At 37.3% G+C, this 24291-nt stretch overlaps 3 protein-coding genes across 5 annotated transcripts; 1 reads left to right on the top strand and 2 right to left on the bottom strand.

Moving 5' to 3' along the window:
- Positions 1 to 285: 285 nt before the first annotated feature.
- Positions 286 to 9972, bottom strand: LOC116303537 (hexokinase-2). Of its 3 annotated transcripts, none has more exons than XM_089025517.1 (7): positions 9822 to 9972; positions 5264 to 5360; positions 3429 to 3953; positions 2871 to 3163; positions 2435 to 2590; positions 1858 to 2005; positions 286 to 1389 (listed from the first exon to the last, which is right to left on the bottom strand). In XM_089025517.1, exons 2-7 carry the CDS (start codon positions 5333 to 5335, stop codon positions 1186 to 1188), a joined length of 1398 nt encoding a protein of 465 aa, XP_088881643.1. In that variant the 5' UTR covers positions 5336 to 5360; positions 9822 to 9972; the 3' UTR covers positions 286 to 1185. The 3 variants fall into 3 exon arrangements, with proteins under 3 accessions (XP_088881643.1, XP_088881640.1, XP_031568954.2); XM_089025514.1 differs by lacking the exon at positions 9822 to 9972 and adding an exon at positions 9273 to 9677; XM_031713094.2 differs by lacking the exon at positions 9822 to 9972 and adding an exon at positions 7004 to 7198.
- Positions 7317 to 13915, top strand: LOC116303536 (TAF5-like RNA polymerase II p300/CBP-associated factor-associated factor 65 kDa subunit 5L). The gene is made up of 6 exons (XM_031713093.2): positions 7317 to 8342; positions 8466 to 8614; positions 8935 to 9075; positions 11662 to 11855; positions 12265 to 12378; positions 13394 to 13915. The coding sequence occupies exons 1-6, from the start codon at positions 7510 to 7512 to the stop codon at positions 13754 to 13756; spliced, it is 1794 nt and encodes a 597-aa protein (XP_031568953.1). The 5' UTR covers positions 7317 to 7509; the 3' UTR covers positions 13757 to 13915.
- A 739-nt stretch (positions 13916 to 14654) lies between these two features.
- LOC116303534 (uncharacterized) lies at positions 14655 to 23811 on the bottom strand. The gene is made up of 8 exons (XM_031713090.2): positions 23631 to 23811; positions 23472 to 23556; positions 21653 to 21705; positions 18679 to 21377; positions 18064 to 18318; positions 17375 to 17593; positions 16594 to 16683; positions 14655 to 16043 (listed from the first exon to the last, which is right to left on the bottom strand). The coding sequence occupies exons 1-8, from the start codon at positions 23660 to 23662 to the stop codon at positions 15712 to 15714; spliced, it is 3765 nt and encodes a 1254-aa protein (XP_031568950.2). The 5' UTR covers positions 23663 to 23811; the 3' UTR covers positions 14655 to 15711.
- Between the last annotated feature and the right edge of the window lie 480 nt (positions 23812 to 24291).

Below are 24291 nucleotides of genomic sequence, written 5' to 3'. Positions count from 1 at the left end.
ATTTCTGATAACTTTTACAACTTTCAGACACTGAAAAGAACTCTTTTGACAAAGATAACCAATCAGGACAGAGCAAGGGCTGATCCAGCCAAAATTTTAGGTGGGGGGGCTAATTGAGTTTCTTCCGTCAACACAACAGAAAACAATATAAAAAAAGCATCGTTTTTTTCTGCTGAAGGGGGGGCTGAAGCCCCCCTTTGCCCCCCCTGGATCAACCCTTGCAGATAATGTAAATTAATGTTTAAATGATTTTTGCATAAGGGAAAAAAATTGGACCCAGAGAAAAACTCTTAAAATGATTTTAATCCCAAGTCAAACAAAGTCTTGTAATTTTAAAATCACAGTAAACAAAATAAGACAATAGAATTTTCTTATTCTATTATTGGACTAACATTAATAGTTGATTTAAATCACTCCCAGTGAGAGAGAGAATCAACAGATGACTTCTCTACTCACAGATGTTGAGCTCAAGAGTTTAGAGAAGAAATAAAAGGCATGTTCACAATTGCTGTATGCAGTTGTAAAGTGGGGATTGGTAGACGAGTGCTTCACAACAATGAATGATGGGCACCAGTGTGCATGGGTGTGCACACTGTGCTCTCATAAAGCATGCATTCCCATCCACTCAGGATGTGAGATTCATGAGTTTTTCAAAACTGAAAGTAACATGTTCCCAAGATGTTGGGTCTGTGAGTTGAGTGGTCAATAATGTAACGGTAAGGGTGTTGGTATTGGTAGTTGCGTAATACTGAATGTTGTAGGTTGATCACAATATCAATGGAAACAAATAATTTAGAGGGTAAGCATAGGTCTTACCCTCATTGTTCATAGTGACTGAATGAGAAAATATTTTAATCTTTGACCAAATATCTTGCTTGCCAAACTTTAGATCTGCTGGCATTTAAACTGAAATAATGGCAGCAACAATGACTGACATAATGAGTTGTATAAAATAGATACATTTATTATGATGTATTATATCCAAATCCATGCTTTTTTTTCCTTCCCCATTTTCTACTATACATTTTGAATGTACCTGACTTGACAAAGGTAAGATTCCTTCTGTTTTTGTTTTGTTTCTTGGGTTGTGTAAAACATCACAACCCTGGTGTGTTGGTTGTGCACTGTATATTGAGTGTGCTATATACGGTTGTAATGCTCATTAACTCAAAATCAATCCATTCCTTATGCATGTGATTTGGAAATCCTTGCGGCAACAGCTGCTATCAGAGCTGCACCCTTGCCTGAACCATCCTCAGATAGCATCAACTTGATGTTGCTTGTTGGTAGTAGTTCTTTAATAGTTGCTTGCATGTAAGCTTTAAATTGAGGGTGGTATTTGAACAGGCTGCCATCCACAGCGATGGTGCTTTCATATGTCTCAGTTTTCTGTAAATGATTTAAAATGGCGTTTTAGCATCAGATCTGTCAGTAATGATTTGGCATGCAGACACAATTATGTTACAGGGCTTAAAATAATGACCAACTGGCCAGAACTGGGACTTGTCTGGTCAAATCTTTGCCTTGCCAATCATTTTGATCAGTGATGTTTAGTCAGAAATAAGTTATGACTAAGCTGAAAGTAATTTAGCCTATGACACTAAGTAGTGTCCATGTGAGATGTCTTTACTGAAAGTGTATGTCCATAAAGCAGGGCAGTACTGTAGTGACAGCAGGGCTTAAAGTAACAGCCTATCAGTCGCCGGTCATGATCATAAGAGAGACAGCACAGTGGCAGTGCATGTCACTCAATGTTGTTTTTCCCTAAACATGGCTGTCATGTAACCCCTTGAATAGGAAAACACCCTACAAAACTACTTAAGCGACTACATAATGATATCATTATTAGATAATTACCTCAACAATAGTTGCAAGACCTGCTGCCGCCAGACGTGCTGCCCTTTGAGACAATGCACTACAGACTTTCTTCAATGTCTCATAATCCTCCTCAGAGCCCTCAATTCCAAGTTCTTGGACTGTCTGTCGAATTTTCGCTTTGTCATGACTGTGAGATTAAAGCAGCCATATGATCAAAAATAGGTTTGAATATAAGTTAATGTTACTTCTGCTATCATAATATACAAGGTAAATTCAACACTCCTATATTGGTCTTGTCTATTTGGGTCAGAGCAGTTTTTGTATGACTGTGAAAATCTCCTTGCATATGTCAGACCAATTACATTGCACAATAATTTACTCTCCATCCAATAAAATACCTGAACATGGCATGATCATGGCACGAACATGGTCAAGCCAGAAAATCACACTGCATAAGAAAAAAATTAGATACTCAAAATTCTAGAAAACTTCAAAATCGTTGCAAGGCACACATCGTACCAAGCTTTCCACATAATTTCATATGAACACTGCTCTATCACCAAGTCTATATAAAAGTTCAAAAGAGACTATTTTTTTAATGAGACAACAATTTTACCTTTCAATGTCAGACACAAATTTTGTGAGGAATCCCCACTTGGTTTCTAGTTTCTTAGAGCTCTTTCCCTTAAACAGAAGTCCTTTTTTGTGGAGATCAAGGCAGACAAGACGGACAAGCTCACCCAAGTACATTCCTGAGATCATTTTCTCAAAGCTAAAATAAATTGGAACAAAGAATTATTTATTAATATCAGAGTAAAAAATTTCAAAGTAATTGAAATTGAAATATTGACGTACTGCAAGGGGTCTATTATTTCTTAATCCAAAAATCAAAGCATGTGACCCAAGAGGTGAAAGGTGAGCGACTACCCCAACCCCACCATTTATTTTTCATATCGGGTTGTCTTTTGATGTTGTTATTTCATCTTCTTTCCATTTTCCCTTATAACTCTTCCCCTCCTTCCCCTCTTGTTCTCTTTCACATTTCTACTTACATTTGCTGTCCAGGATTAATAGAACCACTGTCCACATTCTTGTCATGATCAGTAACAATAAAGTTCAAAAGTCCATTGTCTCCAAATGCTCCCCATTCTGTATTAATGATAACTTGTCTAGGATCGTTCTGATCGCCAGTCCACTTCTCTACCTTGTCTAGTTTCTCCATGTAACAGGCATTGGTGCCCGTTCCCAGGATTAGACCAGCAACGACATTGCGATCGTCAAAACCACATGACATCATTGTCCCTGTGGTGTCATTTACCAGTGCAACAACCTCAACAGATTCACTCTGTAATGAAGGTAAATAAAAAGGTTGGATTTGCATTATGCTCACATGTGCATGTAAAATCAATGGAAAATTAAGACAACTTGTTACAAAAAGTAGCTTAGGGGCTGGGCAGGGGGGATCAAAATAGAAAAGAGCGGAGACACTGGTTGTGCCTTTTAGGGTTCTGGGATTTAGTACCTCTTAGGGTGTCACAAATTTAACAGGACCCTCCTAGATTCATAAGCAATGAGTGAGTGAAAAGGCAAGACTTTTAATAAGTATGTACCTTTTTCCTTGACAGAGCATCTTTGAGTAGCTTGACCACATCTTCATTTTCAACCCCAACAGCACTGAAACCCTTGGTCCAACGGATTAAATTCCCTGATACCAAACTAAACTGTTCTACTGGAAAGGAGAAGGTAAATCCAAGAGGAAGTGTTTTATCTTTAAGTCCTTTCTTTTTGACAAAGAGCATGATACAGTCAGCAATGTAGTCGAAGAGAGTGATGGCATCACTGGTCATGATTGTTTTACTGAGTGGAAAAACTTCACTATCCATTTGTACTTTGCCGTGAAGTATCTGTACAATTAAGACCCTGAAGTTTGTCCCTCCAAGATCTAGAGCTAGAAAATCTCCTGACTCGGTTCCGTCTGGTATTGAACGTACAAATGTCGGTAGCATTTTGATTGGGCTTTCAGCCCTGATATTAGGATCTGCAGACAATCCTTTGTCCATGTCACACCTCAGAATCCTCATAACCTCAACTAGTGATTCCTTTGGGAGATCATAAGACTTAAGAAGTTCTTCAACCTTTGTGAAAGATAACAATACATTGTAGTCTGAATACTAATATATTGTATTAGTTATATGGCAAAAATTTTTGCACATCAAACTATATGAAGACATTTATTAACCAGAATTCGTTTCAGACGATTTTGGGTTAGTACTTCACGTAAGACTCCATGAAATGGCACTATTGGATTATTAATTATTTATTGATTATAACATCCTGAAACCCTAATCCAAACCCTAACCCTTAGGAGCAGGCATAGCTCAGTTGGATAGTGTGTGACCTTCAGAGCTTGAGGGTCCATGGTTCGATCCTTAGGATCTCCACATCTGTTTCGACTTCTCTCTAATCCATGTACCTTCAGCTTTAAATACTCTTAAAACAGAGCACTGATGGAGAGAGGGGGTAAAGTGTGCACCGTCGGCTTCCATTGATAGCAGTTGAATTTCAACTGAAGGAACTACCAACATTAAATATAGGAACTTTACCTTTACCTCTAACCCTAATCCAAAAAAACCTAACCTTAAACTTTATTACCGGTACGGAGTACTAACAGAAATACCTACAGCTATATGTCGTAATTACAATGTAAATTGTTAATCACTAACAAAAGGGGTCTAGAGAAATGTCTTTGGCTAAAACCAACATTACAGTGTTTACATTCATTATCTAATGTATTTGTATAGGAAATCGCACAATTTTTAATTTGGACTTTATAGAGTATAATTAATGAATTAATAAAAAAATATTTTGTAGAGTGTATTATAAGTATAAAGAAACTTTAAAGATATATTTCTGGTTGAGAACCACTGGAAATATTGACTGGACTTAACAAATCTCCATAGGCCTTTTTGGAGTTCGATAAACGGGATGCATTGTGGTCCAGCTTTGATACAAAAAACACCATATAAGGCATGATAAACAATGCACAATGCATCATGTTCACTAAATCTCTGTAAAGCTGTTCAATATAAACCTCTTATTTCATATTGATGTTGTTGATATGATTTTTTAATTGACTTGTTTACATAAGTAACTTTATATTGATGGTTATGAAATATTTAGAAATAATATGGTAGAGACTAGATAAAGTAGTTAACCGCGTTGGTGTTTGGAATCGAACAGTAGGAGAATATTGATTTAACTTAATACACTGTATGGTTTGTGATGTTTAGAAACTGACATTTCGGACGTTAGTCCTTCGTCAGAGTAAATGAAGTTCATGAAGTAAATGAAGTAAATGAAGTTCATTTACTCTGACGAAGGACTAACATCCGAAACGTCACTTTAGAAATAATATACTATTTAAATACATGTATGAAGTTCTTACCTCATCTGCTCCAGAGAGGTTGGTCTGCAGTGACTTAAAGGCATTGGATAATAAATGCGATACACTAAACATCTTGACTTGTATTTATGGCTATGATCTGTAAAAAAGTAAGAGAGAATGAAAAATATTGTAATGTTGTTGATATGAGGAATGAAATACATCATTGCATGAAAATGCTATTACGTATACATAAACTGCCAATCAGATGATTTTTTGGAGTTAGACTGGGGGGCAATTACAATATGCAACTGTTTAGTCGAAACATGTCAAGTAAGTCCTCAAAGTATTTGATCTGATTATTTCTAGGGGCTGAAACCAAAAATCAAGTTACACATACAACCTCTGAGCTTCCAAATGTTAATTGCCCCCCAGTCAAAACACAGATATTACTGGAAGTGACGTCTATTGATAGTAAAGAATTATAAAGTAGAAATGCCATAATCCTGAATATTTTTTATTTTGTGAGTGGTATAACAACAGCCAATGGATAACAAAACATGTGGACCTCATTCTATGATTGAATTAAAGATGCCACTTTTGCGCACTGAAAGAAAGACCAGAGAATTTGGAGAAAACCATTGATGCACAGAAGAGAACTAACGAACGATTCTATAGAGACTTTGCATCATCACATGATGCCAGCCATGACAGGAGGCAGGAACAATAGCACAGCGCAGCCGTGACGTCATAAAAACGAAGACAAAGGCAAAATTCGGACAAACAAACTTACAAGTTTACTTTCAGCAGATAATTTTCTCAGCCGATCGCAGTTGATCTTAGTTTGCAATGTTTGTCTGAATCTTTAAGCTATTTTTAGAATCAGCGTGCTGCGCTATTGAATCTGGTCTAATCTGATTTACATGAGAAAAAATTCAGTTTCCCAGGGAAAAAAGACTAAGGTATTGTTGTGCCTCAGACCTGTCATGGCTGCCACCACTGGAAAGCCTATATATTTGCATATAATTGTGACTATTATTGAACCCCAAACCACAGCATTGATAGGCCGTCAGTAACAACACACAACCACCTGTGCTTCAAATTCATTCTGATATTTAGTTAAAGTCTTTTGTTCTAAGTAAATATTTGGTCCCCCCCCCCCCCCCCCCCCTTATTTGAATAATTAAGGTTAAGGTGTACCCATAAAAAAATTATATCATAAAAGATTGTCTTACAGGAATAAAAATTAGTCAAAAAACAAGCATAAAGTAGTGCACTCCAATATAGTATGTGATGGTATGAAACAGTACGTGATGGTATTTACATATTGGCATAATGAAGGATTTGGAACACCTTATCCGTAATCCAATTACGTATTACTAGTAAAGGTTAGCATATGCTTCCTATAGAAAAAAGTTTAAATCTAAATGAAAATAAAAATACACAAATGAAAATAAAGCAAAATTCACTTTAAGTGAACGCGAGTTTGCACTGCAGGGAGTCCCCGAAAATGCGTTTCTTTGTGTGTGTGTGTGTGTGTGTGTATGTGTGGCGTGACACGAATGTTAGTTAGGTACCAAAGAAAGTTAATTTGGCTTACGTTTATAAATGTAAAACGTGCTTTCTATGTTTAAAAACTGCCTTAGGAAACGGTTGAAGAATGAATTTGCAAGGAAAGAATAAAAGAACGTCGACATAAATTAGCCTTCGTTGCAACCTTGTGTGTTGAAGGTCAAAACTGTTGTACAGTGTACTAGAAAAAGTAAGTAAACACTTAAAGAAATACCCTCAAGGTCCACTTACATCTGAAAATAGAGCTATCGAACTTGAAATTGTTCTTCTTTTCTAGCTATTCGTCCTGTCCGGTAGAAGAGAATGCTTTCGCGTCAAGTCCAAATTTCGCAAATTTTGTAATCTGATATGAGGTTCGTAACGATAGCCTGATAACACTTGACGGAGGATTATCGACTGATACATCAAGCACCCGAAGTATTTCCGAATTCCTTGCGTCATATTATTTAAATATATAAAACTGTATTCCACATAAATAATTTAATTGAACAAAATTTCAAGTTAAGATATTATTCATGAATCTATAAATAAAAAAAAGTTTATATTCCATACGATATTTAATTAAAGATTTATCTCCGAATATATCCGAATAAATCTCGTATTATTCCAACGATTATTGATTAGCATCGTTCTCAGTCCCTTATCGGTTGTCTAAATCCAATATGGCGGTTCTTGTACAAGAAAGTTCTTGACAAAGAATCTATTTTCTTGTATAAAGCGGGCTTTTAGATCGAAATATGAATCCCCATGGAAATAGTTTAAAATCCGACCAACTGTCTTCCATAGTTATGAGTTTTTTGAAGAAAAGAAAGTTTACAGACGGTGAAGATTCGACTGGAAAGCATCAAGCGCGTGGAACAAAACACAAGGTTGAAGACGTTGCTTTGAAGACTTCGGTCAAAAGCGAGTGTGGTATTCCAAACGTCTTGTCCTTTAGTGTTAATCACTTGGACGCAAACAACTACGACGAACAATATGGTAGCCTAAAATCATTCATCACTGGAGCAAACCCAGCTTATCGTCAAGAACTTGTCAAACTTCTATTCCCTGTGTTTGCTCATTCTTATCTCGATCTCATTGCAAAGGGTTTCTTAAATAACGCTCAAAACTTCTTCTCTAAATACAGCAGTGACTTGATGGCAGATTTTAAAGAAGATATTCAAAATCTACAGGCGATTACGGATTCCGAAAGGTTAAAATCCAGCGATACTGCTGCGAACTTCAGACGTAGTAAATACTTGATAAAGTTGAGTCACAAAGTCTTCACTTATTTGATGCAATATCTGAGAAGCAGTGAACATCTATTACTGCTACAACTCATAAACAGAAATCTTGCAATTGAGATATCGCAATCTAAGCCTGGTAAAAATATTGGTTCTAATGGCAATGAAGAAGAAAAGGATACTGGTGTCAATCAGAAGGTTTCCAAGGAAACTAAACATTCAAAAACTGTGGTTGAAAAAGATGATGCTTCTTTAAAAGCTCTTAAAGAGAGTATCGATAAGATAAGAAATGGTCCTGCCTGCTTGCCGTCTATTTGTTTCTATACCTTCCAGAATGCCTATCAAGGGTAAGACAGACAGGCAAACAGACAGACAGACATATACTGTCTGGACAGACGGACAAATACTAATTCATGATTTACAAATCTCTTTGTAGATGATCAGGTAACACATATTGTTTTTACTTTTAGTCTTAGTTCTGTAGGTATATGTAATGATGGAAGTCTGTTGTCTGGAGGTTTTGAAGACTCTTCAGTTCACCTGTGGAGTTTGATTCCAAAAAAGCTCATCAAACCAAAAACCAAGACCTGTGACATTTCAAAAATCATGCTTGCCTCAGGTACGTCAAGAAATTATGTTAGTTCATTTGTAGTTATAAATAGATACGAAATGATTTAGCAACAAACACCATCGGTTATTGCAACTTAGGTGTGAAAAAATGGCCTTGAAAACATTTTCTGTATTTTTTGTTAAAACTAAAGATTAATGAATAACAATGTTAGGGAATCAAAAGTGAAATGTACTGCTAAGATTCTGCCTCTCACTGCAGTGGTTATGAGTTCAATCCCTTAATTGTTATTGTAACATGGTTGGAGTACTATATAATTGAGTTCACATGAGCAAAAACCAAGACTAAAACAGTTTTTGATTTGATTCTAGACACTGCTGTTGCAAACGGTGGGAAAGTTGAAACTGTTTTGGGTGAAGATTTTCCTCTTTTAGGTCACTGTGGACCTGTTTATGCAACATGCTTTACTCCAGACAATACAGCCTTGTTATCTGCATCAGAAGACACTACAGGTAGGAAAGCAACTATTGAAAAACCCCTTATTTTTAAATCATGTTTTCTATAGTAAAAAAGCATTAAAACACTTTTTAGATTACTCTGTGAAAGTTGTTCAGAAAAACCTTATTCACATAACCCTCTATATATTGCATATATGTTATACAAGTGATAGATTTCAGTAGTAAAACTATAACAAAAATCGTATACTTACATGATTGGTAGACCTTGACTTTTGAGGAATCTGATTCTTTATAAATACTCTGTACCTTTATAAATACTTTTAAACTTTTCTTAAATAAGATTTTTTATAAATAAATAGCGTTTCTTTATTAAGTTGTCTTCAATTCAGCATGTTGGTAAGTTCCGTGCTTATATATCCTTCGTTCGATTAGCAATGACGGAAGCCAAATGACTCATGACATCTTCCGATGTCATCAGCTCTGAGCATTCGAGAAGTGATCGGTACTCGCGAACGTGCTTCGTGTAGGGAACACTTCGTCGTTTGTCGCCAAAGCATCGGATTTCAGGAACTTCAAGTCACACAAGGAAAGTGTTTGCGTATCTTCAATGCCAATAAAAATCGGGGATTTTGAAGACAGAATCAAAGTTAAAACTAGGAATTATTCCAGTTTAAAGTGGATAGATGCGAATCTGAACAAGAACCACAAACGCCTATATTTGACTTAAACACTGATTACGTTTTTATGTCGCAAACAAATATTCCCGCCCGTTCCTTAATTTCCCGCGCTTTTCCACTTGCCTGCTTTATGTGGATGAGGTTTAACACGTTTACTCGTTCAGATTTTCCTAACTGCTGCTCTTATTTCACTGTATTTTCGAGTTCTTAAGAGACGTCTTCTGTTTGTTTTGAACGTCTTGCGTTTCTGGGAAGTGTAAGGGTTAAAGACAAAGTTCACGTGCGCCGCTATCCAGATCCGAACATGTCCGAACGAAGCGATGACTGAAATTGTACTAGACAGGACAGCCGTGACAAAACATAGCGTAGCCAGATTCGTTGGCGCTGGTACGAGTTCGGGGTTATCTTTATTGGCATTGATCCTGTTTTGTTCTTAAAAGGTTCGACAAGAATCGACTGGTTACCGGCAGACTTTACTGAATCATTATTCATAAATGCATTTTGGAAATTTGGAAAAGTAAATAAAAACTGGAATAAAGTTTTAATTTCTTTATAGAATGACGCAAAACTTGTCAGTTTGAATGCGCATTGACTATATACAGCTTTAAAACCAGGAGAAAAGAATATTTTCAACTGACATAAGAATCAGTAGTAAAGGAAGTCAATATATTGTTTCACAGGGTATTGTAGTATCGTATACTACACTATAAGAAGGCGGTAAGGTCAGCCAATATCCGTCGCAGAACGTATAAGGGTCATTTTAAACGTGAGCAACCCTTCTGAAATCTTGGACCATTTTACTGTATATTGTCACATAGGGCTTCGGTTCTGTTTGGTGGAGATCGTATGCGAGGAAACAAAGAAAGGTATTACTGGCATACTGTCAAAATTTTAAAAGGTTGAATAGACCATGATCATTGAAACCAGTATTTGTTTAATTAATTTTGAGAAAATTTTGTTTGTTTGTTTGGCTGTATTAGAGAATTAGATCGATCGTGTTGTATTGCATACAGAATTGTCTATGTACTTTTCTCTGAGCCGGTCTAAGCATAAATAAGCAAAAGTATTGCACTTTGATCCATTTTTAGCGTGACTCGAATCCCATCATGTTTTGCCCCAAATTCAAATGACATCATACCTATTACCATCCCGTACATTCCAAAGTACAAAGTTAGGATTGGGCCGAGAAAAGGGCATGTTCGTAAACCGTATAAAACCTTGCGTTTATCACGCGAAATGTTCAAAAAGATAATTTTCGCTATAAAGAAGAAATTTTTTCATACTTTTTATTTAGGGAGGGGTGGTATTCTTGTAATGTACAAAACCACGAGATATTTTTTTTTTGTTTTCGTTCAAGTTTTTAAAACACTCAAAAAAAGGATTATCGTTCCTCTTGTGATTGTCACGTGATGTTATGTCTGTGGTTAGGGAGGGAAGGTATGCTTGTTATGTGTAGACGTAATACCGTAATTTATTTACTAGTTCATAGGTCCATGATTTGAATGTTTTCGTTCATACAATGAATTTCACGCGACATGACTGTAATACCCATGGTTGTAATGAGCGGACGCAGGGGCCCATACTTTGAATATTTTCATCCATATTACGATTGTCACGTGATCATGTGTCTGATGATTGTGGTTAGGGAGGAGTTGGTATGCTTGTCATGTCTAAGGTGTAATACCTTATTGTTTCACTAGCTCAGTGATCCATACACTGAATATTTGCGTTCATCTCATAATTCTCACGTGACTTGTCTGAAGATTATCATGTGATTTAATGTTAAGGAAGGGTGTTATGAATGCAACGTACACAGATAACGTGCACACGTATTATCTGCATAGAAACCATAATTTGCATGTCTGACACATGTTGTCTGACGTTTTATTTTATTGTACGCGGGAGCTGCATGTCTGTATTTTCTATTAATTTTCAGCCATAACTAACTAAATCTGTTTTACAGTACGTTTATGGAACCTGCATTCGTACTCTAACGCGGTCATATACAAGGGACACAATTATCCCGTCTGGTGTCTGGACACTAGTCCCCAGTCTTACTACTTCGCAAGTGGATCACATGACTGCACGGCAAGACTGTGGAACATCGAGTATAATTATCCTCTGCGAATCTTTGCAGGTCATCTACAGGATGTAGACGTAAGTGTTATCAGGGAGGTGGGAGGGAGATACCTCCCTGGTCTTATTCACTGGTCCTTAGCTTGAGGAAAGAGCCGAGTGTGCGACATGTTCGAGGACGCAGCAGGAAGGGAGGAGGGGGTGTGTAGACGGAGGATTTCGACCGCCTTCTAGCCCAGCTTTCATTTACTGCCTAACACATTCACATACGAGTGTGGAAATTTAATATTCGCTCACCATACCGGTCCATTGTATAAATTTTCCAAAGCGAAATGATATATCTTTAAATGATGTCGACTTTTGATTGGAAGAATAGTCTAGTAATAATTTTTAACTAATTAAGGCTCATGCGTATGGTATATTTCTTTTGATCTAACTTTTCTTTGACCTTATGTCATTTATCTCAGTGTTGCGTTTTCCTGTTTTTCAGAGCGTCAAGTTCCATCCAAACTGCAGCTACATTGCTACAGGATCTACAGACAGAACCTGTAGATTATGGGATATCCAGGCAGGCAACTGTGTGCGACTCTTCAGAGGACACAAGGTAGATTTTCTCATATAAACGAAAACCTATATATACCACTATATTGAAGTTTGCTGTAGTTTTGCATCAGCACCGGGCTTCGTCCAATAATACGACATTTTTTTTGACCAATCAGAACGCACGTACTATATAATAAAGCTTGAACATCAGTCACCAGTTAAATTATAAGTAACACAGGATGTACGGTACATTCCACGGTAACCATATTGTAAGGTCTCAGTAAGACTTCATTACCCACAGGAAAAAATTAAATCGATTTTGCAAAACAATGGACCTCTTTACGTTGGGCGTAATGTTTTGCCCATATCAGGCCACGTGTCATTCCCTAGAGTATTATTTCTTTGTTTAACGGTTGTATATGAAAAGACACATCAATATGGATACGAACAAAATTAGGACCAAAGTAAAGAAGTCTATTCTAATACGTTACGCACATCCTCTTGACCGAATCCGTGAGATTGTTAAGTAACGATTCCGTTTAGAACGATAGCGAGAACGATAGGCCCGCGGCATGGGCAGCCGTTTACGATTTGGATTACGGCAGTGTTAATTAAATTATATTTTTCAATCTTATTGGCTTAAATTCGAAAAGCGCCAAATTCAAACTTATTTTCGTTCTTGTTCTTATACAAGTCCGGTATAGTTGCCGTAAATTGGCGAGCACACTTGTTGAACAAGGATTGATAACATAGGCGAGTTTGGAACAAATTGTATGTGGGGAACGATTTCTGAGTGTTCCCCACATGATTGGTCTAAAAAAAATTCGGACAATAGTTCCGATGTATCTTTGGTAAATGGAATGACAATTCGGTACTATTTCGGCGTTTTTCCGTAAAAAGTACAATTACTTTTTTTCGGCCAATCAGAGAGCTTGGATGTAATTATTTAAGCCAATTATAGAAATCTTCACTGCGCATGCCTTGCCGTTGGGTGCTATCGTTCTAAACGGCATCGTTACTTAATCATAATCATCTGTGTAACCTTACCTTGATATGAAACCACGTTCTGTTTCAAGGGAAGTATCCTGACCTTAGGCATATCACCAGATGGCCAGTACCTCATATCGTCAGGCGAAGACAGGCGCATTCGAGTATGGGACCTTACCGCTGGCAACCTCCTTAAAGAACTACGCGGGCACACCGACTCGGTTCACAGCGTCTGTTTCAGCTCCGATGGAACTCTTCTCGTCACGGGAGGAATGGATTGTCACGTGCGCGTCTGGGATTTTCATCAAGTTTCCAAGTGCGCATCAAGTGCTGCGTCAGCACAATCTAGTAGCGAACTTTTAGCTTCGTTTTCTACTAAAAATGCATCCGTACATAGCGTAAGATTTAGCTCTGGTAATCTGGTATTAGCTGCAGGCACTAACGCAACGTGATGGTCTTGCTGTTTAAATTGGAAGAGGATAGTATATGAAGCCCCATCCTTAAATATGACGTTACCCTTTTTGCACTTGATGCTGAATTATAAGAAGCTCTTCCTTAACCTCGGGGATTTGAAAATAAGACATTAAACTAAGTTATTCAATTAAAACGTTCATATGCCTATTTTTTGTATCCTTGAGTTCTCGGAGACTTTTATTCACCTCACGCCGAGTTCACCTTTTAAAATACAGATACAATTAATAGAAGTACGACTTATTTTTATTTTTGTAAGCAGTACATCTCTGGAATGAATTTCTATAAGTTTATCTTAAATTTTATCTTAATTTTTTATACTTATTCATTAATTATCTGATATTCTACAAAAAGAATAACCTATTGTTATCAATTCGTTATTTATCTACAAAAGACTTTTTACACTTACCGGAATAACAAACAAACTACATTTGACTTATAAAATCCTATAAAGAATAATTTTTTCAACCTCTTAAATCCGTTGACTTCTTTTCTAGTTTTATGAAAAAAAGCCAAGGAATGCTGAGTCTGCGATACCCTCCGCCAAAAAAAGAGCATGCGCACTATGACCCACTATCTAACCCAGAGACCTGTCATACTGCGCATGCTCAAAGAAATGCAATTTTCCCCTTTGTCCCAATCAACTTTCTCATTAGCAATCGTAAGAAAACGAAAGGACTGGAACCAATATTACTAAAGACAATTCTTTTGATGTTGGACCAACAAAAGGAGCGCAAGCTCTGAGAACGAGAACGTCTCTTGGATAATTTATTGTGGCCGTAAAGGACAGAAAAGATAATAAAAAGTATCTGCAGCCCACTATCTTTAGTTTTATTATCCCAACCCTTCCAAAGTTCCCAAATCAGTGCTCAAATCTTCCTTTTTGTTGCTCCAGAAACATTACATCTCACACTCCTAACCCTCCCCTCCCTTCTAAATAAGCTTTCCCTCATCCTCCTTCCCAAATCTTACTACCACTACCAGACTCCCTTGCACACTTTCTTTTGTTCAGTTAATTAGCACCAATTGTTTTACTTTTCTTATTAGGAAATACAAATTTAAGTAAGAAAGAAAATTCGCGGAGCATTTTGTTAGTGGTAGTAATATGGAGCAAGAAGGCGGAAGTGTAATTTGTGTCCCAAAATGGTTCAAGTTTCTGAGAGAGAAATTCGTTGAAAACGAAGGAAAACCAAGTACTCGTTATGTACACTTTTCTAAGACTGACCTTCTAAACGTTGAATGATTCCGAGACCAGTTGAACTAAATTTTCAAATGCAGCTTATTTCTCAAACTGTAACAAATATTACTTGAACTCCATGCACAACTAAATAACTACTTAAATGGAAGAAGTGAGTGTCTTAATAATGAACTTGGGAAAAATGCGATAAATTAATGAACCAAAATCATTAATTTTCTTATATAAAATGGAGGAAGTGGAAGAAGAAATAACACAAGGGTGTCGGCGATCGTAGCTTCACCCTTCTATTACCACAGGAAACCCACCCAAGTATCTTGTAAGACTGGATTACCCTGAGGAAGAGCACAATCTTGATTTCAACTTTTCTCTTTCTCTTTTTGGCCCACATAAATCAAAATAATATGACTAGAACCAATGAACTGCTGCAAGAAGCCAGAAACCGAGACGTCTTACCACAGGGAATCAAGAGCTCGATTTTTTTTGACAGTACATTACAGTGATTGATAAATAACAGTTTTTTCCCCCAAATATTTTTTTGGAAAAATTAAGAATATTTCCGTATATCTTTGTTTTGCTTCTTGTGTTTTACTATAGCCGAGTTTTAGGCAATCGGAGCCTTTTCATACGAGAATAGCGAGTAAAAAAATAAGAAGATAAGATATATCAATCACGTAAAATTTGCTGTTATGTATGCGGACACAAAGACCGAGCTTGGGCTCCCTGTGGTCTCGGTAAGCTTTACCCTGAGGGGGGATCACTATTCTGTTCTACGGGTTTGGGTGCGATGTGCTGGAACTGACTCGCATCATAGCCAGCTGTAGAGGTCGGCTCGTGAACTGCTTTGTGTTTGGCAAGCAGCGCGAGTGAGCTGTAGGTCTTACCGCAGATATCACAGGTACTAGGTTTTTCTGTGTCTGTTGAGGTGGTTGTAGTCGTTGTGGGGGTTTTGTGGTAGGTCTCCCGGTGCATTTTCAGGCAAATCGGAGTTGAAAACTGGGTTCCACAATCCGCGCATTCCATCGTTTTCGGAGGACGAGTATTGTGAGTCGTAGAATGACGGCGAAGGTCAGCTGGAAAAGAAAAGGAAATGAGAAAAAAAAGGAAATAAATGACTGTTTTAGTAGTAATGTAATAATTTTGTTTTTGTTCAGGAGAAAAGAACACGCGCACTGATTTTCGCTCAATATAACGACAAGTGGACGTCGCACATCATAGTATGAACTTCAAGTAGAGGACCACAAGTTTTTTAGTGTATTTACACTATTAAGTGTACATCCTCTTTAAATAAAGTCTTTATTATTATTATCATAAGTCTAATCCGATTATTGTTAGTCATATATGTCGTTTATATCATTTTCAAAGTCATGAATAAAAAGTACTACTTATTATGTTTGAAAAAAATGCGCATTAAACATTGTCGTCACTTTGTTTTCCCCGACATTATTTCATGTTTTTTTTTTGCTCAGTTTTGAGATACGCGTCCGCTAAATCCCCCCCCCCCCCCCCCCCCCCCCCCCCGATCATGCGCAGTACTTTGTTATCAAAATCAGAGTCTCTCTGGAAGCCAGAGCGATAGAACCTCTGGAACTGGGGTGAAATAGAGTAGGAATCAATGCTAACCAGATTTTGTGAAGCTCATGGAGCAAACTTCACATTCAAACGACTTCTCTTTGCCTTCATGGACGGCCATATTGTGTCGCCGTAAATCACCTGATACGAAAGAAATCGCGAGTATAAGATAAGCTTGTTTTTCTTTCTTTTTCTCTTCAAAACCATCCATTCTAAATTCCATTTTTGCATTTTATGATGGCTCTTAGAAGTTAAATTTTCAAGCACACTTATCACTGGACTCGGTTGTACGAAGTCGTGAATAGCGCTGTCCCACGAATAAATCTTATCCAGTGGATAAATTTATTGGATAACAGCATCGACTTATAAAGGATTTATTCGTTGGATAGCGTTATTCACTCTTCGTACGACTGGTCCCTGATCATGAATAATTAGTTCTACCTCAGCTGGATTGATCACATTTTTCATATCAGATGTTCCCATTTACAGTCGCCTTATATGTAAACTTTAGCGCTCTATTACATTGAAGTCCGGTTGTGAATGAGAAAGTCTTAAAAAAGCCTCATTTGATAGAAAAGCGAAAGTAATTTTTGAAGAAAAAATGTATCTTATAATTGCAAAGAAGTCAATCTAAATCGAATGCAGGGCACTGAAGTTTTACCCTGGTCTAACGTGGTATGAAACACTGATCGATCCAGGTAAGATAGGACTTATCATTTAAAGACCTAAAATCAGAGGTTTGACCAGGGGGAAAACATCACCTGGGGCCACCGCAACAGTTAATTTATTTCCTTAAAAATCATCTCTATAGTTTTTCCTAGGAAGACCTTACCTGATCTGTTGAATGACTTTGGACACTGATCACAGGAGTAGGGTCTTTGCTCAGAGTGTGTTACGATATGTCTGCCCAATTTACTTGACGTGGCAAAAGTCTTCGGACATTGCGGGCATTTGTGGGGCTTTTCCCCTGTGTGGATGTAGGTATGGGTCTTGAGTGAGATGGTAGTTGCAAACCTTTTGTCACAGTGTTTACAGGCGTAAGGGCGTTCACCTGGAAGTGTAAAAAACACCACGACATCATTTAAAGGCTCGATCAGGAGAGTAGAACTGTTGCGCAAGCAACTAAACTGGCATGCAATGTGATTTTGGAGGAAGGCTTCAAATCGCATCTATTCGTACGAAACAAAAACAAACAAAAAACAAAAACCGCAAAAAAAATACAACGATAAAACAGTTGAACCATCCTGTTGACTTGCAGCACTACGATATTACCATGAATACTTCAAACCCCTAAGAGTTTGAGCCTTTTAGTGGTTTCCAGAAGAACTGAGAACAATATAAAATTATAGCAACAATACATGCTACAACTGAGATCTTTTAGTCCCTTTAGGTTACCAAGAATGTTATGCGCACAATTGTGCAAAAATGGCTGAAAAACTCGCCGTCAGTGTGAAACTTTCTTGGCATTGATGGGCACATTGGGTTTTAACAGAAAATATTCGTTTTTGTACTGCACTGTACCTGAATGTATTCGACTGTGACGTCTAAGGTCATTCGAGCTATAGAAGGCCTTGGGGCATATTGGACACTTGTGAGGACGCTCTCCTGTATGTGTGTATACATGCTGTTGAAGACCAAATGGGTGTCTGAAGGCCTTGTCGCACATGGAACACTTCCACTTACGACAGCTCATGTCGGGACAGACTCTCTTGATGTGACGAGCAAGGTAGCTTAGGGAAGTGAAGATTTTGTTGCATTTGCCACACGTATAGCCCTCTGTGTTATGATAAAAGAATGACAGCAATAAACATTTGAGCCACACTGACATCATCTATGGATTAAGTCAAACCAATCGTGATTTTATGTGATCCAATTTATAGGGGAGGGGTGGGGGTTACCCAGCACTGACCACCTCTAGGAGTGAAATCCTGGATTTTGTCCTTAAATATCTCCAAAATTAAAATTACAGAAATGAATGTACTGTCTGTTTGCATGTACGATAAACATTGTATTTGTGCATAGAAATAGATACTATGGACCCCCAGTATAAAGCATTTCAACATTATCTGAGGAGTTATCCTGAGCCCAGAGGTTGTAACAGAGTCCTGCGTAACTACTCTTGCTGATTACTCTTACCTCTTCCGATCCTGTTATAATGAGGGTCTACATCCACATCGCCAACCCTAAACATCCCTTTGCTAGTAAACACCACATCCTCATCAGGATCTTCTTTCAGAGAATCAGTTGAGCTTGACTTAAGCATATCACTACCATCAGGAACCCCAATACTAAGGAGAGCAGTGGCAGCTTGTTCAAGGTTGAATTCACTGTTTTTTGATGCGGAGTCAGGATGTTCACTTGAGGAAGGTGAGGTGGATGATGTTGTTGTTGCTGTTTCAGGAGGTTTTGGTGGCGAGGGTAGAATTGTTTTGAGTTTAGCTGATGATCCTCCTGAAGCACTTGCTTCTCTTTTAAGCTCTGCTGTCTTTGTCCTCTCATGCACTAACTTCTTTACCGCTTGCTTTGCTGCAACTGAAGTTGGCGAGGAACAATCACCCCCAGCACACTCATGTACATTTTGGCTGGTCAGGTTCCCAATCGTGGTATTTATTTGTAGAGAAGTTGCCGGCAGACTCACAGCAACTAGACCTGTTCTTGTAGAGTTTAAGGCAGAAGATACTTGGGTCAAGGCTCCTTGATCCAAAACTGAGGGTGTTGTAGACTGCACAGGGAACATACCAGGTGACCCAAGAGATGTCTGCTGGGTAACAAAAGCCAAACCTGTCTGAGCCGAAATAGGTTGAGGTCTTTTATTACTGGCATCTTCTGCACTCCTAAGCTGCGTCCGAGGTAGAATAGGCCTTCCACCTAAGGTCAGGACATTGGCAGCAGGTACAGAGCTGACTGTTCCAGGGTTTATTCTTGTGCCATCTAAACTGGATCCAAGTCTCGGTGCGACAGGTGGGTAACCAGATTGATCCTTATTGGGGTTGACGTTGACTCCTTGGTTAGCCGATGTTGCCATCAGATTCCTTGGAACTCCACCAAGGTTCTGAGGACTCCCCAAAAAGACCACTGGAGACTTTAAGCTCCAGACAATGGGAGGAACATTAGTTCCAACATTCCCTACATTACCGACTACTTCCTCCATTCCTTTCAATGGCTGTTGAGGAAGAATCTGCTTCTGATTTGGAGCTCCTTTATTTCCAGGTGCTTCTATTGGGGTTCCTGTGTTTTTTATTGCTGCAAGGGCCTGGAGTTTATTTGTGCTGGCATGATTTTGAATTGGGACACTTGGCTGTAACTGAGGCTGCATAAGGTTTGGGCTTGGCAGCATCACAGATGTTGGAACGCTTTGGTTTGTAGCACCAGCACTAAGTATTGTAGGCTGCACACCAACCTGCATTGATGGAGGTCTGAGCTGAGCGGCAATCTGACTAAAACTAGGCAGTGCCCCATGAGAAGCCACCATTGACATCATATTTGAAAAGGATGTGTTAATACCAGCTGAAGAATGTTGAGGAAATTGCTGAGGTAAGCTCACAGCCAAATATCCTTGTCCTTGTACTAGATTGTGGGACGGAGAAGATGTCATATGGGTTTGAAACATATGTGGTGAATGTCCTGACGACGTCTGGATCTGCATAAGTGCTTGTACAGATTGTGTTGACTTAAGACCAGCGGTTGTCATCACATGGGGATTCAGTTTCTGACTTTTACCAAAGCTCTGCTCTAAATGTGCAGCAGTGGAAGCCTTGGTGACAACTTCACTGGTGACAGGGTTTAGAGTATTATTTTCTGCTTTGTTTTCTTTTTCTTTTGATAATGGAGACTTACTTCTAAAGCTTACGAGAGCTTCTGCTGCCTGAGAAACTATTTCTTCATTATCTGAAATAGCTTTCCTTTCACGTCCTGCAAAACCAGTATTTTGACTTTTAGAAGATCTGTCTTGCTTTAAGCTGTCACCTAGTCCAGCAGATCTTAAGGCCAAATGCAAATCCTCAGCTGAAATCTTCATCAACATATCTCCAGCTTCTTTTACAGAAAGGTTGTTATTTTCTAAACAGGATTTCAATTCCTCAAACAGATGATCAAAGACAACACTCTTAACTTGAGTTATTTGAGAAACTTTACTTGATAATACAATATTCTTAACCTTGCTTTTTTTTGGTTGTATTACTTCTTTAGACGAACTATTACCTGTCACTGTACTTTTGGAAGTTTGAACAGCATTAGGCGATGTTTTTTTCAATCTTCCTTTAGAAGCATTCTTATTTCCTGCTTGTCTCCCATTCCCATTTTCAGTCTTTGTATTTTCATTTTTCGGAGTATTTGACTCAAGTTCATTTTTTTCTTGGATTTTGCTCTTTTTGTTTTTTATATCAACAGATTTCTTTTTATTAGACTCTTTTGTATTTTCCTTGGATTTCTTCTTTTTCCCAGACATTTCTGACTCCGTACTTGTACTTCCTTTTTTCTTACTCCGAGCAGCTTTTAAAGATGACAAGCTAATGTCCTCGTCACTAACATCTTCAGAAGTGGATTTTTTCAATGAGATACTGTTTTTCCCACTTCCTTTCTTGCCATTATTATTTTTTGTTGCTTTGTTTTTGTTATTGTCATTTTCATTTTTATTCCATGATTTGCCTGCATTCTTTCCAAGGTTTTTAGCATCTTTATTTGTTTCTTTCTCATTTACTGGAGATGAATTACAACTGCTTCTTAATTTTGTAGTCTTTAATTTTGTTTTCTTCTCTTTTCCTGTAACTGCAGCATGATCAGAAACCTCACTGTCACTTTTATAATCATCATCCTTCTTTTTCACAATTTTTCGTCTAAAAACAGGAATAAAAGCCTAAAGGTGAGCATTATTACAGTATGCATCAAAATTTAAGTATCATTTATGTAAAATTTAATGCTGGGGGCCCAAACAAAATGGCAGATTTTTGAATTTGCCGATACCCCTTGGAAAATCCTGGCTACACCCCCTGTCTGGTGAAAAATCCTCCATCCCTCCCTGATACCCCTATAAATTACAAGCATGGAATCCAAGAATTTGTGTCTATGACTGATGGGCTAAAGTAGGAATTTAAATTACTAAATTTTTTACCTTTTGTTTTGTTTATGACCAACATCTTTTTTACTGTTAGCATCATGGAGTTCCTGCATATGCAAAGAAAAAGTATCTTCAATATTAAATTCAAAAAAATATTTATATATTTTGTTTAATATTTTATGATGCAAATGATCTTGATAAATTTATAAGTTTGATAAATTTATATTTCAAAAAAATGTGTTTTGCCATGTTACTGTACAAAATATGCAGAGGCATAGCCACCATTTTGTTTGTCCCTTCCAAAATGCCAAACAAAACAAACAAACAAACAAAAAAACAAAAAAAAAACGAAGAGAGGAGCAAAAAGTATGATAAATCAGAAAGATTGAAGACAGGTTACAGCTAGATTGTTTTATTATTTATCACTCCATTTCTATAAAGGGCAGTCACAGGCACCTTATAACCCCCCCCCCCCCCCCCCCCGACATTCTTGATATCATAAATGAACATATTAGCATTATAAAATAATTTTATACCATTTATAAAATTATTTTACTTTAGTTAAATTCCATATTTTTCAAAAAATTCCAATATAAAAATCAAAAAAATTTTGGCAGATTTTGGACATTAAAAATTATGATATCGATTAGTTGCTGCAGATGATGAATTAAATTTTTACACTGATAAAAAGTTGTACTTGGCAAGCATCCATTATTGTATCAAAAAGTCACCAAAATAATCTAACCAAAAATATGAGTAAAAACAAAAATAGTATGATAATTTATGATTTACTCCAGTAGTAGAATTATCATGAATCATATTTGAGATTATTTCTATTTTGACTACATAACGACATGGAAAGGCAATATATATTTTCAAGATTTTTGCAAATTTGAGAAAACCATTTGAGTGGCATAAAGGCCCTAACCTCATAATATAAATACAGACTTCATGAAATTATCAAAACATCGTCAAAATAAAAAATAATACGCAATAAAGATCTTAGAACTTCTATCATATTAAGGAAGACAGCCAGCCACTATATTACGCAGCATTTTTTTAGCCGCGTCTGCAATTTCACTTTCTGGACTCTAGCTAAAACAAGGAAAATTCCCATTTTGGTAATTTTTTACATTAAATATAAAAAGTCCTAAAGCATGAGAGATTAGAACGATGATCACATTAAAACCTTAGTCTTCTTAGTTTGTCTAAAACACTGAATCGTCTGGAGAATTTTGATGTGATAATATAGGAGAATGCATGGCGAGCGAATAATTTGAATGAGTTTTGCTCAGAATCAGAATAAAACTAAAATTGGAACTTTAGTTTCTTCTCAGATAAACGGATAAGACTATGAGATTTTTAAGAAATAATAATCATGTGTTAATATCAATTCGAGCCTACTTGGAAAGCGTTCTAAGGGCTTTGGTTTGTTTTTAAAGACGTAGTCAGGGAAAAATCTATAAACACGAGACAACACCACGACAGAGTAGGGGAGCAACCCTTACGACGTCGAACAGAACAGATTTGAATCCTTCACTTTGAGTTCAGTTTTATAGACAAATTAGTCAACGAAACCAGCTAAAGATCACCAAAGATTTTTAAGAGATTGTGTTATTTTGCTATGCATCGTTTGAAACATAGATTTACCGGTGGAAAAACCGGTAAAAAAAACTTGACCTCGGCGGCTATGCACCCCGTCTTGAATCACATGGTCGTCCAAGCATCGTCAACAAGATCAAGACAGCTTCGTTTTACACCGTCGTAATGCAAACAGAAGTACTTATTTAGGCATCTAACCTGTGCAGAACAGGACTTAGACTAGTATTTGTGTATTTGCAGCTACTGAGATGTGGTGAAATCTTCAATTTACCTCAATACCGGCGCTTCCTTCACTTTCCGGTTCGACATCGTCTGAGATACAACATGGACATTTGCTCGGATGAGTTCGTTTTCTTCTGCGAAAATAAGAAGAAAAAGCCTTAAGAAACTCATGAATAAAGCACAAAAATCCCTAAAGTAGACATATTACCTTCGTCTGAGACCACTATAAGCTTCTGCCATTACAAAACGACGGAGAAATAAAAGCAAAAAGTGGTGTAGATAGTAAAATCGAAAGCTGATCGGACATGTTTGTGTCAGAGTAAACCCTTCGTTTGCGTCAGAGAAATACCACCACTAAACATTTTGTCACAAAACGTCTTTAGAACCTTGATGCTGATTGGATTCTTTACAAAAAAACATTATTATTATTTCGTATCAAATAAAAAAAATAAATGAACAAGACATTTTTATTTTAGTATGAAATAAAGGAAATATTGTTTTGGGTATCCATAAGTGATTAGAACCCAAATAAATGCAAAGGAAAATAACATTACGAGATCTTTTAGGTTTTACATAATGTTTTAATGTAAACACGTTTGACAGGTTAGTTTCATTGGGCTGGGTGTCACGCAGGCGCATTTGAGTGAGAAAAGGAATTGTGGGAAGGGGGAGGAAGTTTCCCGCGGAAAACGCGATTTCATGTTGATTCTGGCATGTTTTGTAAATGAATGATTTTTAAAATCATTCAAAGGTATAATATAGTACCTTTTTAAAGAAAATATATATGCAATTCTAAATCATTTTCTCATAACTTTAAAATGGGTATAAAGTATGGTATAATTTAACTACACTGTTATACTTACAACTTA

Source organism: Actinia tenebrosa, unplaced genomic scaffold (genome assembly GCF_029948245.1).
Source record: "Actinia tenebrosa isolate PJP-AT-01 unplaced genomic scaffold, QUT_ActTen_1.0 PGA_scaffold0__85_contigs__length_37466705, whole genome shotgun sequence".
Taxonomy (NCBI): Eukaryota; Metazoa; Cnidaria; class Anthozoa; order Actiniaria; family Actiniidae; genus Actinia; species Actinia tenebrosa.
This window is presented reverse-complemented; position numbering and strand designations above follow the sequence as displayed.